We start from the raw sequence: 16,585 nt of genomic DNA, 5'->3' as shown, positions 1-16,585 counted from the left end.
AGAGAACCTGGCAGGGCACTTTCAAAACTTCTGCATTCAAATATGTTGTTATTTTGCAAATGTAGTTAAAGGGATTGTCCATTTTATTTTATTTTTTTTATTGATCACTTTTACTCATCCCAAGCTGTAATTATTATGTCACCCAGTTGCTATGAAACTGTGTGCGATGTAAACTGAGGGGATCATGACTTAAGGCTAGGTCGTCATTTATAATAAAAGAAGTGGACAGTCTTGTAAAGAGGACTTGTCCTATCCCTGACATGTCTAATTTAGTAAGTACATGTATTCCCCATGAAATAACAATTCTGAAGCAGATTATTTTTTTTTTTTTTTTTTTTTTTTTTTTTTTTTATCAACTTCTTGCTAAAAATTTATGATTACATTGACAAGTGGGTCTTACCATTGGGGAAGTGTCACTGTGTAGTCTGAGACCGTCCAGTCAGTGCTGGCATTGTTAGACTGTGACACACCCCTTTGACAAGATAAATGGTAATGCCCAGTTATCAATTTATTCAAAAAATATTCAGGGTACATTAAAGAGTTAAAGAAGATGTTTATCCTATGAAATGACATTTCTGGAATATCAGGTATTTACTAGGTCCAGTATGTCAGTGTTGACCGCTACCCTTTAGGTTCTGTTTTGTGAAGTCATGTTAATACGTCACCCCCATCATTGGAAATTTGTGTGTTGAGTTGTTTCACATAGAAGATTCAGATCTAGTTATGGGCAGGGACGTAGTTGCAGAGGGTATAGGGGTGACAGTCACTACCAGGCCCTGGACCCATTGGGAGCAATATTATAAATTCCACATGGTAGGTAGAGGCCCCATTACAGATTTTGCATTGGGCCCAGGAGCTTCAGGTTACGCCTCTGGTAACAGGTCATCATAGGTTATTAAGTATTGCAGTACATAGACCGAGAAAAGTATATGGAATTAATATGTAATTATAGAGAATTTCCATGAAGGCAGCCCCTTCCCCCCCAAACAATTAAGGAAACAGTCACACAAACTATTGGCAGACTGCACCTACACACGGCATTAATGCAGATCATTGCAGTTTTCAGATTCATTGGTAGAACTACAGTGCTGTGGATATGTAGAAATGTCGCCATTAATAACATTTTTAAAAGTGCAATGTGGTATTTGGCCACCTGGTGGCTGATCTGTATGGTTGCACTCAGAATTTTATTTTATTTTTTTTATAATAGTTTTGGTCAATCAATATGTAACTCCTAGTAAACCTCTTTAACGATAAAAAAAATACCATATCAAATCATCCTATAATTCTTGATCCAAACATTATATTCCAGGTGCAGCATGTATAGGACTATAAAAAAAAATGTTCCCCTCTCCTTCATATTGGTTCATCTTTTTAAAATAACAAGACCCAGATATTTTTTTAAAATAGGTAGTTGGATTATTCAGAGAAATAATAATTCCAAACCACTTCCTCCTCTTGTGCTATAATATCTCTTCTTACCTTTTGGGTTTCAGGTCTTCATGGCAGCTCTGGGAAGCTTACGGGATCCACGTCCAGTCTGAATAAGCTGTCGGTCCAAAGTTCAGGAAGCCGCAGATCCCAGTCCTCTTCATTATTAGACATGGGCAACATGTCTGCCTCTGACTTGGATGTAGCAGACCGCACTAAATTTGACAAGGTATTTTTATTTTTTTGCCTTTCCCTTTTATTCTCTAAAAGCAGATACTTTCAGGTATTATATGGCTGATTAGTAGACAGCGTGAACATAGGGTCCGCTTGGGGACTTAATTTACCATCAATATGAAATCTACATTAGAGGCTGGAAAGCTCCTTTAAATTACTTGGACTTGTCACTATTTTTCCAGATATAGCAGTGCATCTGTACAGGTAGTTCAGCCCTAAGGAAGTGACTGAATATGAACTATACTACCCGGCACTTGTACTTCTATATCTGAAACAACAGTGAAGACTCGATGCACCAATAACCTGACCCCCATACATTACACTTAGAAGACTGGTCCTCAGAATGGTACTGCAATTGTGCTTCCTACACTGCTCCATTTAGTTGGGCTGAACTGCAATCCCATTATGCATCCGTGTCATTAAAGGATTTGCCTTATGAGAGACAACATTTTTCAGAATGCAGACTCTTCGTTGCATCAGATCCTGCACCCAACACCCCAAGGAGATAGATGATTTAGGGTACGTTCACACAGGGTTTTTTGGACCGGATTTTGACGTAGAATCCGCCTCAGAATCTGGCTCCAAAAATTGTCTCCCATTGACTTCAACGGGAGCCCTTCACTTCTTTTATCCACTAGCAGTTTTTTGGCGCTCGCGGGAAAAAAAGAAGCGAGCTGCCCTTTCTTGCCACGGATTCCGCAGCACGACACCTCCCTCCCGACGAGGCCCATTCATTTGGGCCTAATGCAGAGTGGAATGCCTCAAGTGGATGCCGGTGCACTGCATCAGCATCCAGTCGCAGCTAGCTGTTTTTTGGACCGGATTCCGAGGCAGCCTTTGCATCAAAATCCAGTCCAAAATAACCCGAGTGAACTTACCCTTAGAGGGGGAAAGTACCACATTAGAATGACTGAATGAACAAAGACCATCTATTGCATACAAGAACACCTTAAGTGCATCAGAAGAGATGCTGCTCGTAGAGTTCCTCATTTCTAGCCTGCAGAGCGGGATCCTGATGACGAATCCCCTCCCCCCATGATGTCCATATTCCTTAACCGGTACATCACTTAGGAACATTTACTTTTTTGCACAACTGTGCTACTCATTTGCTGCCCTTCGTGACTTGTATAGAGTAATTGCTTAACAGGGTTTTAAGTGTGGCTAATAAGAAATGGCCACTCAATATAATCTTAATTTTTTTTTTTTCTGTTCAGATCTTTGAGCAGGTCTTAAGTGAACTGGAGCCGCTCTGTCTAGCTGAACAAGACTTCATCAGTAAATTCTTTAATCTATCCCAACATCAGAGCATGTCTCGGACACCCATGGTATAGTAACTAATTATTTATTAATGTTACTGTATATATTTTCTTTACTGTGCACAAATTTCTATAATAGTAAATGGACTTACTATGATATTGTAATCTACCAGGACATCAGTTCTTTCCTTCTGTGCCTCTAAATACAAGATTACTAACTAGAGATGAGCGAACACTGTTCGGATCAGCACGCTCCCATAGAAATGAATGGAAGCACCTGGCACGTACACTTTGCCAGCGGCCGGTCGCTTAACCCCCCACGTGCCGGCTATGTCCATTCATTTCTATGGGTGCGTGCTGTTCGGAACGGCTGTTCTGAACAGTGTTCGCTCATCTCTATTACTAACACATCTGATTCATCTGGGCTGTACAGACCTTGGTAAAAACGCCCCTTCTATTGTATCACTTCCTTTTGCAGTCATTTAGTCTTGGTGGTGGTCCTTTCAGTAACTGAAAGCCTTCCATGCATGATGTATGTGCGCACCGAGATAGCAGTCAGTCACTGGTAGGACTGGCCACAAGACTAGATGACTGCGCAAAGATATAACGGAGTAAGTTACTGAATCTCTTCCCAAACTATATATCAATCTTCCCACCTACTCTTGTTCTATAACATGCTGCCGCAGATCAGATTGCAGTTTTATGACAAGTTCCCTTTAACTATATAAAAAAAATCTTATTGGGGTACCTAGGTTTGGAAATGATGTTCTAAGCAGTCAGTAATGTTGTATGGGAATTGCATCCTCATTGCCAGTCTGATATAATTGCATCTATGTACCAATCTAATAATTTTATTGTTCTTGGGGGGCGGGAGGTTTAGGTAATGGATATCTAATAAGCGGCATCTCAAATATAACCAAGGCTTTTATGTCTAGATGAACAGATGAATTAACCACAAAATCACAAGTGAATGTTTTTAAGGGGAACCGGGACGACTGATAAATAAATCGAAATGATGACACTATGAATAATTGAACTCGCTCATCTGTTTTTGTGGTTTTGTAAAAGACTAGTTGACATGTATATAGTATATCATAAGGTTAATGGATTAGAGGTGGATGAGGGTCTCACTCTTATTATTTCGGTTGAAAAGAAAACTATTTATTATTAAACAAAACCTGATCATGATATTAATGTGTATTACTCCGTTTAATGTTGTTTATAAAGCCTTGTTTTTCTATATTTCAGTGCCTTGTACTTAAAGGGGTATTCCATGACTTTAATATTTATGACCTATTCTTAGCATACAGTAGGTAATCAATATCAGATCATCGGTGCTCCGACTCCAGTAACCTCCACCAATCACATGATTAAAGAGGACCTTACACCACTTGGGGCACATGCGGTTCTATATACCGCTAGAAAGTCGACAGTGCACTGAATTCAGTGCACTGTCGGCTTTCATGTTCTGTGCTCCGGGTGAAGAGCTTTTGGTGCCGGTACTGTAGCTCTTCCTCGTCAGAAGGACGTTTCTGACAGTCAGCCTGGAACGACTCCCCAGTACTCATCTATCAGGGGGTGTTCCTCCCTGCTCTCACAGTATAGCACTATAAACGCTACTGTGATGAAGGGCGATCCTGACTGACTGTCAGAAACGCCGTTCTGATGGTGAAGAGCTACATTACCAGCACTGAGAGCGCTTCACACAGAGCACAGAACATGAAAGCCGACAGTGCGCTGAATTCAGTACATATAAAACCGCATGTGCCTCAAGTGGTGTAAGGTCCTCTTTAAAGACATCATAGCACTCCAGATCAGTCACAGCTAAATTTGAGGCCCCATGTGATACAGTTGGACTGGTTCTAACGCCAGGTCTGGTGATCAGAACCAGCACTCAGAACCCCCACTTCTTCCTCCTTCTGCTCCATGTTTAATGGTAAGACGTTTATACTATTACAATGATGGAGTCTGCCAGCCTCCATGTACACGTCCTACTATTAAACATGGAGCAGAGTGAAGAGGAGGGTACCGGGTAATTGTTCCGGTCACCTGACCTGTTTTCAGAACCAGCTTGGAAGCCAGAGGTCTAACACATAAAAAACCCAGGCAGTAAGTAAGTAATAAGACTCCCCTGAACCAACACTTCATAGGAAGGCAAGGTGCGTTTGGAGAACTAGGTCAAATCAAAATAGACTCACCGCACTCTCAGAAATAATGCTTCAATGTTAGGATATTAATTCTCCACAAAGTAATCCGATATTATCAACATCAAATTTATCAAATTCAGAATGAAGTCATACCGGCAGATTTTTGGGCGTTTCAATGGAGCTTAGGACTGTGGTCCTTTGAATATCTGGTAGCTGTGGGATAAACCACTGTAAGGAAATCCTGCTTGTGTAGGTTTTTATGTAATCCCCTTGGTTTTTTTAATTTTATTTTAGGGTGACGGAGATGATGCAGATGGTGGTGGAGTATCTCGATCACAAAACATAACCCTAACCGCATCCTCAGAGTACGTCTGCACTTATTATTATTGCTTATGTTATGTATTTATTACTTTACTTTTTTGTATCAAATCATCAGTACTTAAAGGCGGTTTCTGGGCAAAAAATGTATTTAAAAAAATGTGTATTAGAGCTATTAAAGGGGCTCTATCATTGGGAAAAGTCATTTTTATCTTAACACATCCTTGCATAGGCTTTAGAAAGGCTATTCCACACCTACCTTTAGTATGTAGATTGCCTCAGTGGTTTCTGAATGTCAGTTTTTATTCATTTACCCCCTATAAGTGCACCCATATACCTTTTTAGCCTGGTTTAGAGTGATTTCTGGGTGTCTCTGGGAGCTCCTGGTATCTCCTGAATTTTAGCCCCATTGTTATTGAAGGGGATCGATTCTCTGCTTTTACACATGAAATAAATAATATTCTAGTTATCTCTGCAACACTTTTTGTGACGTGGTGGAACCAAAAATTTCCCAGGAAGTTTTCTGTTGCATGTGAATGGTTGCTATCGCCAGCATTCACATTCCAATATGGAGTGGCAGGGTATGTTTCGATTGTTGCTCCAGCAGGACAGAACCAGGCCCCATTCTTTGGATCACTGGGGGGTCCCAGCAGTCATGAAATTTTATCCCCTATTCTATCAATAAAGGATCTTTTCAAAACTTGACCCACCCCTTTAATAAATTCCTCCATTCCTTTTTATGTTCCTTAGATTTGTTTAGTGAAGAGATTAGCTTCATCCTCTTGCGTTTTGGTTCTAGTCACAGAATCGCTGATTCTTACATGCACTTGATGTAGCTATTTAATCTCTTAATAAGTAATGATTCTTGATCATTTATTTTTACTTTGGCTTGCTTACTACTTTACAGGAAAGAAATGATCCGACAGATGATGACTCACATTTTCCGCTGCATAGAACCAGAACTCAACAACCTCATTGCCTTGGGAGACAAGATTGACAGCTTTAATTCTCTGTATATGCTGGTGAAGATGAGCCACCATGTATGGACGGCAGAGAATGTGGACTCTGCCTCCTTCCTTAGTACTACACTTGGCAATGTCTTGGTTACAGTGAAAAGGAACTTTGATAAGTGCATAGTAAGTGGAACGACCTTGTATGATCTTACATAAATCTACATGCAAATTCAGGGCAATATGTTTCTGTAGTATTATAGTCACTGGCAGACCGAGAAGAAGTCATAATAACTTATTATGCACAATGCCCTGACCTAACATTTGACTTGGGAGGGTTCAAGAATATTACACTGGCCTGGTATTGTAAAATCCTAGCAAGTTATTGTACATTGGCTTCTAAGGATACTGAGAATAAGAATACCACCTACCACTTACTTTCAAGTGGAGAAACCATATCTGATATGCGCTGCCACCCAGTGGCGTAACTAGGAATGGCGGGGCCCCGTAGTGAACTTTTGACATGAGGGGTCCCCCTCCCAACCGAAGACCTCGACCGACCGATACCCCTGCATTCCAGTGTGCTCTATTATGCCCCATAGCGGCCCCTGCACACAGAATTATATCTCATAGTGGCCCCTGCACATACTATTATGCCCCATAATGGCTCCTGCCAGAAGGCCCTGGTCATGTGACATCAGGGACGACGTCACAGAAGTAGACCCAAAGCCTGCCTGGAGAAGTAAGTAACAGTGTTTTATATGTTCTTTTACTTCTCCCGGACCTCCGATCATTATACTCGGGGGTCTGAAAAGAACATCCCCCCCAAGTATAATAATAGTGTTTGTGGGGCCCATGGCGCTGCTTACCAATCCCGGCAGGTAAGTAAATAGGGCCCGTTACTGGCTGGAGTAACGGCCTATAAAGAGGAAAAAAAACGGGCCCTGTAGCAATTGCTACCGCTGCTACCCCGGTAGTTACGCCCCTGTTGTCACCCCAAGATATACAGTCAATTCAAAGCCTATACACTGAACTTTTATAACGTTGTAACCCCTCTCCCTAATGTATAGAACTTTCCAGAAGTTGTATGCATGTCTTATGGTTACTGGTTTGGATTGGGACTTTACACCCCTGTACCATATGGTACAAAGCTAGAATTGAAGTAGAACCATCAAGAAGCAAAATGAATCCTTTCCGATACAGCAATGCATTAACAATTATTCCTATGGAGGCTAAACTTTTAGATTGTTTTCATGGTTGTGTTGTGTTGTCTGTGGAAGTTCTTGCGGTCTGGTTAAAGAAGGTAAAACTGCCTTGTAATGTCTAAAGCACTTTGACCTTCCCTGTCTGTTGTTGGCTTCTGTGAGATATGTTCTTCAGGTTTACGAGTATGTATTAAGATCTCCATGTATGTAAATGTGCATTCTCATTGCTGTATAAGTACACACAAGCCATATATACAGGATTTTGCACACTATATTATATGCTAGAATGTATATTACATAACTTACATAACCTTAAGGCAAGGTTGATAACCTTTAGCATCTAGCAATGGTTGCAGAAAATGAAGGTATTCCACCTTTTAATGGTATCTTTCTCCTTGTTCAGACCAACCAGATCAAACAGATGGAGGATGTCAAAATCTCAAAAAAGAGCAAGGTCGGCATTCTTCCATTTGTGTCTGGGTTTGAAGAGTTTGCTGAACTGGCAGAGTCAATCTTTCGATCAGCTGAGAGACGAGGAGACTTGGATAAAGCTTATACAAAACTGATAAGAGCCGTTTTCATAAATGGTAAATTTCATTAAAAAAAGCATAAATGTATGCAAAGGAGGGCTGAAAGTAAGGAGTATGATGATGTGTATGGGGTCATCCCATTTGTGCCACTTAAAAACAGTTCAGTTATGTCATCTTGTCATTTTTCTTTTCTTCAAGTTGAAAAAGTTGCAAATGAAAGCCAGAAAACTCCTCGAGATGTCGTCATGATGGAAAATTTCCACCACATCTTTGCAACTCTTTCTCGGTTAAAGATCTCCTGTCTGGAAGCAGAAAAGAGAGAGGCCAAACAGAAGTATAATGACCATCTGCAGTCCTACGTCATCTACTCCCTGGGACATCCTCTGGAGAAGTTAAATGTAATGTCTTCTCTAAGGGTCATTTCTTGATGATGGAATGTGGATATGGTATTACATTTGGAATGATAGTGGCATGTCACAAGAAGCGGGCTTGTTAGCAAAGATGGTGGCAGCGGCCTGTGAGCTTTAGGCATTTTTTTTTTTTTTTTATCTGCATGCCACATTAGAGAAAAGTGGACAGAACAGGGTAGGGGTCGAGGTTAGGGATGTCTTGGTGTGACAGATTTACCATAACTCATGGCAGAACCCTGTAATTTATGTCACTCCCTGATCCATTCTGCACAAGTTCCCTGCTGCTGGAGGGGAGAGGTTGGGGTTACGCAGGAGTTGTGGATAGGGCTTAAAGGGATCCTATCATTGGATACCCTTTTTACTGACTAACACGTAGGAATAGCCTTAAGAAAGGCTATTTTTCTCCTACCTTTAAATGTCTTCTCCGCACTGCCGTTCGGTAGAAATCCCAGTTTTCTTCAGTATGCAAATGAGTTCTTTTGCAGCACTGGGGGCAGGCCCCAATGCTCAAATAGCACTGGGTGCGTCCCCAATGCTGTGAGAGAACTCTCCAGCGCCATCTCTATCTTCGTCTGGAATGCCCTCTCCCTGTGTCTTCTTCCATCCTGGGTTTCAATCTTCTAGGCCTTGGGCAGAGTCACTACGCATGCCCAGGCCACAAGAAAATGGCCGCTTACATTTTTTTTTCTTCTTCTTCACATTCCTACCCCTTGATGCAAAACAAGCTCCTACATTTTTTCATAGAGAATGCAGACGGATATCAGGGCAGGTACTCTTGACATTGTTAGTTTATAGAGATGAGCGAACACTGTTCGGATCAGCCGATCTGAACAGCATGCTCCCATAGAAATGAATGGAAGCACCTGTGACGCCGGCCGCCGGCAAAGTCAGCGTCACAGGTTCTTCCATTCATTTCTATGGGAGCGTGCTGTTCGGATCGGCTGATCCGAACAGTGTTCACTCATCTCTATTAGTTTAGTTTTTTAGCCACAAATAAAAAAAAATAAAAATATTCTTTATATAGAAATTATAATTCTTATAAGGTTAAAATAATGATTGTTTTATTTATTTTTCCCCAAAGATTTTCTTTGAAGGGGTGAAAGCTCGTGTTGCCCAGGGAATTGGTTACGATGAAGTAAGCTACCAGTTGGCATTCAGCAAGCAAGAGCTGCGTAAAGTCATAAAGGACTATCCTGGTAAAGAGGTGAAGAAAGGCCTAGATAACCTCTACAAAAAGGTGGACAAGCATCTGTGTGAGGAGGAGAACTTACTGCAGGTGACTATATGGTTAGAAGGGATTGACAGCAGATTTGATGTTCTATAAAACCACATTCAAGGAAGCACAAAAGGTCAATGGCTTTCCCGAACTATGATCTTACTAAAATTTATAGACCATTAAAAATTATATATTTTGACAAATAGAAATAAATAAAATTTTGAAGAGTTTTAAAGATTTTCTCTAACCATCTTAGAGGTAACAGCCTGTGGTCTTGATGGGTTGCCAATGCATACGACCATGAATGCAGAAACTTTCTATGGACAGATTATCAGGCAGGGTCACTACATGTGTGAGCGATAACCCGGGCACAATAAGGAAATCATGGCTGGGTTTCTGACAAGTCTCAGCCATACAAATTTCCAGTATTCATGGTCTCCATTGGCAACTGATCAAGACAACAGACTGTCACCACTAAGATTAAAATCTTTAACCCCTTCCCATGAACAGTAGACACCCGGCGGTCATGGCGATGCCATGTTTATACACCCGGCATCTGCCGTACTGGGGCAGTTGATGTCGGGAAGGGGTTAAAACTTTGCAAAATTTTTCATTACCTATTTTTGTAAAAATATATAATTTTTAATTTTTTACAAATTTAAATATAGTTATTGTAATGGTGAAATCCCTGTAATGATGATGGTCAAATTCTAACCAGTGTGACATAGCCGATAATGGGAAAAATATATATTAACAATTTATATATTCTGACTTGTTTTTGCCCCTCTCTGACTTAGAGTTATTAATATATTAAATACATTTATTTTTTAATTGTCAGCCTTTTTATTTGAAAGAAGCACTCCAGCATTTTTTCTATCCCTGCACTTATCACCTGATTGTCATATTCTAGACTTCTTTCATATATACTGCCCTCATACTCCTGCTATCCATCTTCTATGCTCCTGCTCATACAGCATCTTGTTTTTCATATTACCTTTTGCTATATCAGTTCTACAATATATCAACACAGCATCCCATGGGCTGCACTTTATCTATATATGTATTTTTTTATTTTTATTTATTTTTTTTTTTAAAGAGGACCTTTCACCACCTCCAACAAATTCTAGCTCTTAGCATCTGTTAATATACTCCTCTATTAGCTTTTCTTTCCCCTCCTGTTCCCGAGTAACAAGTACAGGTAGTTTTGATGCCTGATGTCCCATATAAGCTCTGTAATGTCAGGTGGGCTGTGTCAGACAGGGGGTGTGATTCAGAGCTCCAATCAGAGGCAGCCAGTGTCAGAGCTCAGAATCACACCCCTTGTATGCTCCTGCTTGCCATCAACACCTGACAGTACAGAGTCTAGATAGCGTATCAGGCACCAAAACTAACAGCATTGATTGCTCAGGAATAGCGGGGGCTAGAGAAAAAAAATTCCTGTTATATCAGTGGAGTTGTTGGAGCTGGTAAAGATCCTTTTTAGGCAATCAGATACTGTAAATATATAGTTGGGCTGAACTTTGAGCACCTTTATTACAGCCATGTGACAAGAACTGTCTGTCCATCAGTAGTTAGTGACAGAGGTGAGGAGAGCCTGTGCGGAACAGTCCATAATACAGAAGGCGAGGAACTGACTTTTTAACTCCTGTGTATTTTATTTGGTCAGAGAGAGAGTTATATGACCTTACAGAAGAGAAGATTTCAGATAGAAAGGAATAACTAAATAAGATGTAATACTGGCAGAATTATATATATTGGGGGACTAGGTTCATAATGAATGGGGAAAAAAAATCACTGGAGTGCATATTTAAAAATAAAAAAAAATACTATATTCTGCAATTTTCACTATGTCCACTTTTTTATGAAACAAAACAATAAAAATTAGTATATAAAAAAATAATAGACTGACACTTGCCAATTCTGTATAGCTTTTCTTGCTTTTGTGACCTCATTTATATTGCATATAGAAGGGATTTCAGGAGAACTGTCAGGTATCTAAAGGTTTGGGCTGCACCATGATGACATGGTCATGTCTGTTCTAATGTGATGCGGTGTCTATTCTATCCCGCAGGTGGTTTGGCACACCATGCAAGATGAATTTATCCGCCAGTATAAGCACTTTGAAGGTCTGATTGAGAAATGTTACACAGGAGCTGGAATCACCATGGAGTTCACCATTCAAGACATCCTGGAGTATTTCTCTAGTATTGCCCAGTCTCATTAGAAATACTAAATGCACTTAAAGGAACACCCCGAGGAAAACGGATTCCCTCTGTTTTATCTAGTTTTTCAGTTTGGTTTTCCCGGAGTGTTTCTTTAAGGAACGAAAAGCACTTTAAGTGTGATACACAAATGGGAAAGGGATGAATGAGATTAGCTGTACATGTGTAATGCTTAGCCCAAACACTGCACATCCAGTAACCGGACTCTGTAGCTAACATTGTGATAACGTGTGAATGTATCATCTGGGAACAAAGTACATTCGGCACTGCTCAAAGTAGGATATGATCTTATTCTCAGTACGTATAAAGTTGTGTCATCATCGTCTGTCAAGTTGTTAACTATTTGTTAGTTTCTTTAATTGTATATGCTAATCAATATGGCGGCCATTACAGCAGATGCCCCTACTTTGCCAATGTTATACTCTTACTTACTGTATAACTGATTATTGTCAGTGCTGAGTGACAATTCCAGTGAGTGCTGTAACGTTGGCCATATTGATTTACAAAAGTCACAAAACAAAGTCACAGAATTTTCCCACAATCAGTTGTAATTAAAAGGGTGTTCCCATTTGGGCAAATGATCTGCATCCACAGTGTAGGGAATAATTTGCAGATCAGTGGAGGTCTTATTTCTCAGACCCCCTACGATCAGAACAAGGGATATTTTGTCCCCAGTTCTGAATGGAGAGGTTACTCGGACAGCATTCACACTACTGCATTCATTTCACTGTGATATTGGGTGTCTGAGCGTTCGTACCCCACAAATTTGCCATGTGTTCCCTATCTTATAGGTTGCCCTTGTGGGAAAACACCTATGTTTAGAAAAATTCCTCTATATTAAAAGGGTACCCCAACAATAAGATGATTACAGGGGTCCTGCTGCAGGCACCCCTAACAATTAGCTGGAACCCGTCAGGGAACCTGGCAGCAAATGTTCAGTTCCTCTTGCCACAGGAAAGTGAAGCATTGCAAGCGCGTGGTCATATCAATCTGTTGTCCATATAATGTACAGACATGGCAGGATCTCCAGTAACAGATATCAAGCGGATAGTAGATAAGAGTACAGATATTTATTTCTGTACTAATGCAAGTAATTCCCTAATAAATCAGACAGTCTCCTTAGTAGAATTCCAGATTAGACAGCTTCTTCCAAGAACAACCCCACACTTGTCCATTGGTTGGGTGTAGAATGGTTCAGCTCCAGTCACTTCTAAGTAGATGAGGTGCTGTTTCTGGAAGAAAGCAGCAGTGATTTTGCAAATCTAAGACATCCCCCCTTAAGAAACAGTTTATTATAATTTTAACAACTTGACAACTGAAGATGATTCTGGCTTATTTCATTGCTTTTCATCTAAACACTCCTCATTTCGATTTTTAGGTTTCTGTAACAAAATTTTTAGTTTGCTCCAGTTATTGTAAATTCAGCTCCACTGTCAAGGATCCTTCTCTGAATGTATAAGGAAGGAGCTTTGGATATTCTCCTTTTATTGATGTAAATGTTCTCAAACACTGGTTAATATCATAGTTGTTTTGTCTGTTCTTTTTTTCGGCCAATATTAAATTATTTGGTTAAAAATTGTTGGCATTTTCTTCAAGTTACTTTCATTTAATAAAGGGGTTTTCAAGGGAGCCTGTAAATACTTCCTGTGGGGTGTTTTAGAGACTGTAGTCACTGTCACATGATTGGAACCAACACCGAGCCCCCTAGTCATTCCAACTTCTCCCTTGTCCACAGATAATATACCTGTATATTAGCTGTAATATACTGACTCCTCCCCCTTTCCACAAATATATGGTCAGGTAGATGGAGGCTCTGAGTAAGCAGTTCTGCCCCGCACAATGGCAGATCATGTGGTCCCGAGCAGCCAAGTCATCCGCATGTATTACTTTCCGTGAAAATCAATGTAAGCTTTTGATGTTCTGCTACCACACTCCGGCTCTCTTCCATACATACCCTCAGCCCCAGTATTCCCACAATCTGTTGGAGATGTCTCTCAGGGGAGGGCACATTATACAACATTTTTTTGGAACTGCTCCTTGATTTGTACATTCTGGACAGAGAATAAGGTACTAGCTGATGGGCTCTTTCTCCAGGGTGGCCCGTCGGTTCCTTTCATCTACCTGCTTAACTTACCTCCTCAACAGCTTGGTAAAAAGACCTCTAGACTCTTCTTGTATCTTTGTACAGCTGCTAAAACACTTGTGGCCCTCAACTGGAAGAGTGTACATCCTCCTACTGGCCCTGTCCTTGTGGCACGAGTCAAGGATGTGTAATCTTGAGTTTCTTACTCCTACGCTCAACAACACAACTGATGCCTTCCAGTTCATCTGGTCTCCGTGGGACATTTATTGCAAACTTCACAGTCTTTGATACCCTCCTCCCCCCCTTTCATTCCTTCCTCATCTCCCCATTCTATATATGGAAGGTCCTGTGTTCTGTTTGTCCCGTTTGGATTGTTCTTTTTCTGGTTGCATATTGTACAAGTTGTTTGTGCTCCAAACTATTATGTTTGGTCTGCAATGCCTTTCTGTTTGTACTTTTAACCCTTTCACTGCCAGGCACGTAGCTATGTGTGCTCCCAAGGTGGCAGTTCAGTAGCCGAGGACGTAGTTACTACGTCCTCCCTACTAATGCTGATATCTCTGGACTGCATCAACATATCTTGATGCTTTCAATTGCATTTTAAAGAGGAGAATCCCATCTTTAAAATTATACCAGGGACTTGATGATTATACTTAGTCTTGGAGCAATTCACTGTTGAAAACACTATTTGTCATTGAGATCCAACTGCAGATCTCAATTCCCGACAGCGTTTCAACAGTGTATCGCTCCAAAACCGTAAGTATAATCATCAAGTTCCTGGTATCATTTTAAAGATGGGATTCTCCTCTTTAAAATGCAATTGAAAGCATCAAGATATGTTGATGCAGTCCAAAGATATAGAGCTCCAAAGTGTCCCTCCCCCCCCCCCCCCTCCTGTCTAAGCAAGCAATTTGCAAACTTTAACAGGAAAGGGAGAGGGACACGAGCAGTTCAGGAGAGAGAGACAGAGAAACAATCAGACTCTGTACATACCCTGTATGTGACAGCAGGAGGGGGGTGGCAGGGACTCTATTGTCCCTATTAACCCTTCTCCTGCCAATCAGAGAACATACTATACATTTGTCTCTGATTATCACATACAGGTATAATGTAATTCCCCCCCTTAGCTTTACTAGTGGGGTATTCTTATGTTATACCTCTTGAACATAACCAGGAAGTTTATTGGCGCTGTGACCCAGACATTTACCATTGTCCAGGTCGTAGCGCCAAAAAAAAAAGTCGCACCAAACACTTACACAACATATACATAAAGTCGCAAATAAAGTTTACATTTCACCCAATCCCTGTCCTGTCTATACCTGAGCTTTCTACAGTAAAATACGTCTCTAGTGATATCCGTTACACACTAAAATAATAGTAATAACGGTTATCACTAGAGATGAACGTATAGATTGCTAAAATTTTTATAGGGGGATGGAAACTAACATTTTTATGTAAAGTCCTATTTAATTTGCATGCACAAAATGGGATGGCGCATTTCTGCGATTTTGGCCATTCTTTAACACCCGCCCCTGTAAATATATACATGTGTGGTATGTATGAACTCCTCACATATTGCAGTTTTATGGACAGTACATTATATTTGCAGAAAGGGATTGCTTGAGCCGCACTTTAGTGGCAAATTTGAATTTTTGTGCAATTTTTGCTAGCAATCTCTGTTTGCCGCAAAGTTGAATGAAGGTGGTTGTATATATGAACTATTAAATTGTGTTTTTATATACGGTATGCTGTGTACTCTGAAAAAAGTTAGATTTTGGTATCACAGTCACCGTTTGGTAGGTGCAGTATAGCTTTTTAACATATTAGTGAACAACAGCAAAATCCTGCTTGTCTTCTGTATTCGTGTTTTAGGGAGTCTGAGCTCTTGTTGTAGTTGATGTTTGCAGTACATATAGTATATTTACACATTGTATACACCATAAGCTATTATTTTAAAAGTATTTTGTATATGAATCTGAGATTGAACATGAGTTTTAGGTGCAAATATGTGTTTTAGTGTATTTTTTCAAAAAATTATTTGTGTTGGTCGCAAAGTTGCATGAAGGTGGATGTGGCTATCAATGACCCATTATGATATTTGTAATCTTCAGGTTGTCTACTTTCAAAAAATAAATATATAGGGTTTAGGGGTTCACTTACTTTTCATGGTGTGTAATCCCTACATTTTATAGGATGATACTTTTTTAACATTTCCAGCTTCAAAGCAGATTTTTGTTCCTTCCAGTTCTAGTGATTTTCTGAAGACACCTGCATGCGGGTGCAGGCTATAGTGATATGTATGAACTCTGCACATGTTGAACTCTTATTTTTAGGAGGTTTGGTGCATTTAATTTTTTGTTTGGTTTCCGCTTTTAACAACTAATGTACATTTATTTGCATTTTTTCATAAAACATTCACTTTAAATCAAAATTGCATGAAGGTGCCTGTTCGTATACAGTACCAAGTGGCATTCTGACAATGCTGCAGGTGTCTACTTTAAGAAAATATATAGGTATGGGGGGTTGGATGCTTTTTTAATGTTGCAATTTAGGTTTGATTTGTTCATCTCAAAACTGTGAAAA

At 40.2% G+C, this 16,585-nt stretch overlaps 1 protein-coding gene across 6 annotated transcripts in view; it reads left to right on the top strand.

Moving 5' to 3' along the window:
- The window catches only part of EXOC1 (exocyst complex component 1), a 36,070-nt gene extending 22,605 nt beyond the window's left edge, over positions 1 to 13,465 (top strand). For all 6 annotated transcript variants that reach the window (XM_075259485.1, XM_075259466.1, XM_075259476.1 and 3 more), the window contains 8 exons: positions 1,497 to 1,660; positions 2,880 to 2,990; positions 5,363 to 5,433; positions 6,294 to 6,522; positions 7,945 to 8,128; positions 8,270 to 8,469; positions 9,563 to 9,757; positions 11,769 to 13,465. In XM_075259485.1, the coding sequence (XP_075115586.1) occupies positions 1,497 to 1,660; positions 2,880 to 2,990; positions 5,363 to 5,433; positions 6,294 to 6,522; positions 7,945 to 8,128; positions 8,270 to 8,469; positions 9,563 to 9,757; positions 11,769 to 11,921 (1,307 nt within the window). In that variant the 3' untranslated portion in view covers positions 11,922 to 13,465. The remainder of the gene's footprint in view (positions 1 to 1,496; positions 1,661 to 2,879; positions 2,991 to 5,362; positions 5,434 to 6,293; positions 6,523 to 7,944; positions 8,129 to 8,269; positions 8,470 to 9,562; positions 9,758 to 11,768) is intronic.
- Positions 13,466 to 16,585: the final 3,120 nt, after the last annotated feature.

This window comes from Leptodactylus fuscus, chromosome 1 (genome assembly GCF_031893055.1).
Source record: "Leptodactylus fuscus isolate aLepFus1 chromosome 1, aLepFus1.hap2, whole genome shotgun sequence".
Lineage (NCBI taxonomy): Eukaryota > Metazoa > Chordata > Amphibia > Anura > Leptodactylidae > Leptodactylus > Leptodactylus fuscus.
Note: the sequence above shows the minus strand (reverse complement) of the source record. Positions and strands in the feature narration are given on the sequence as shown.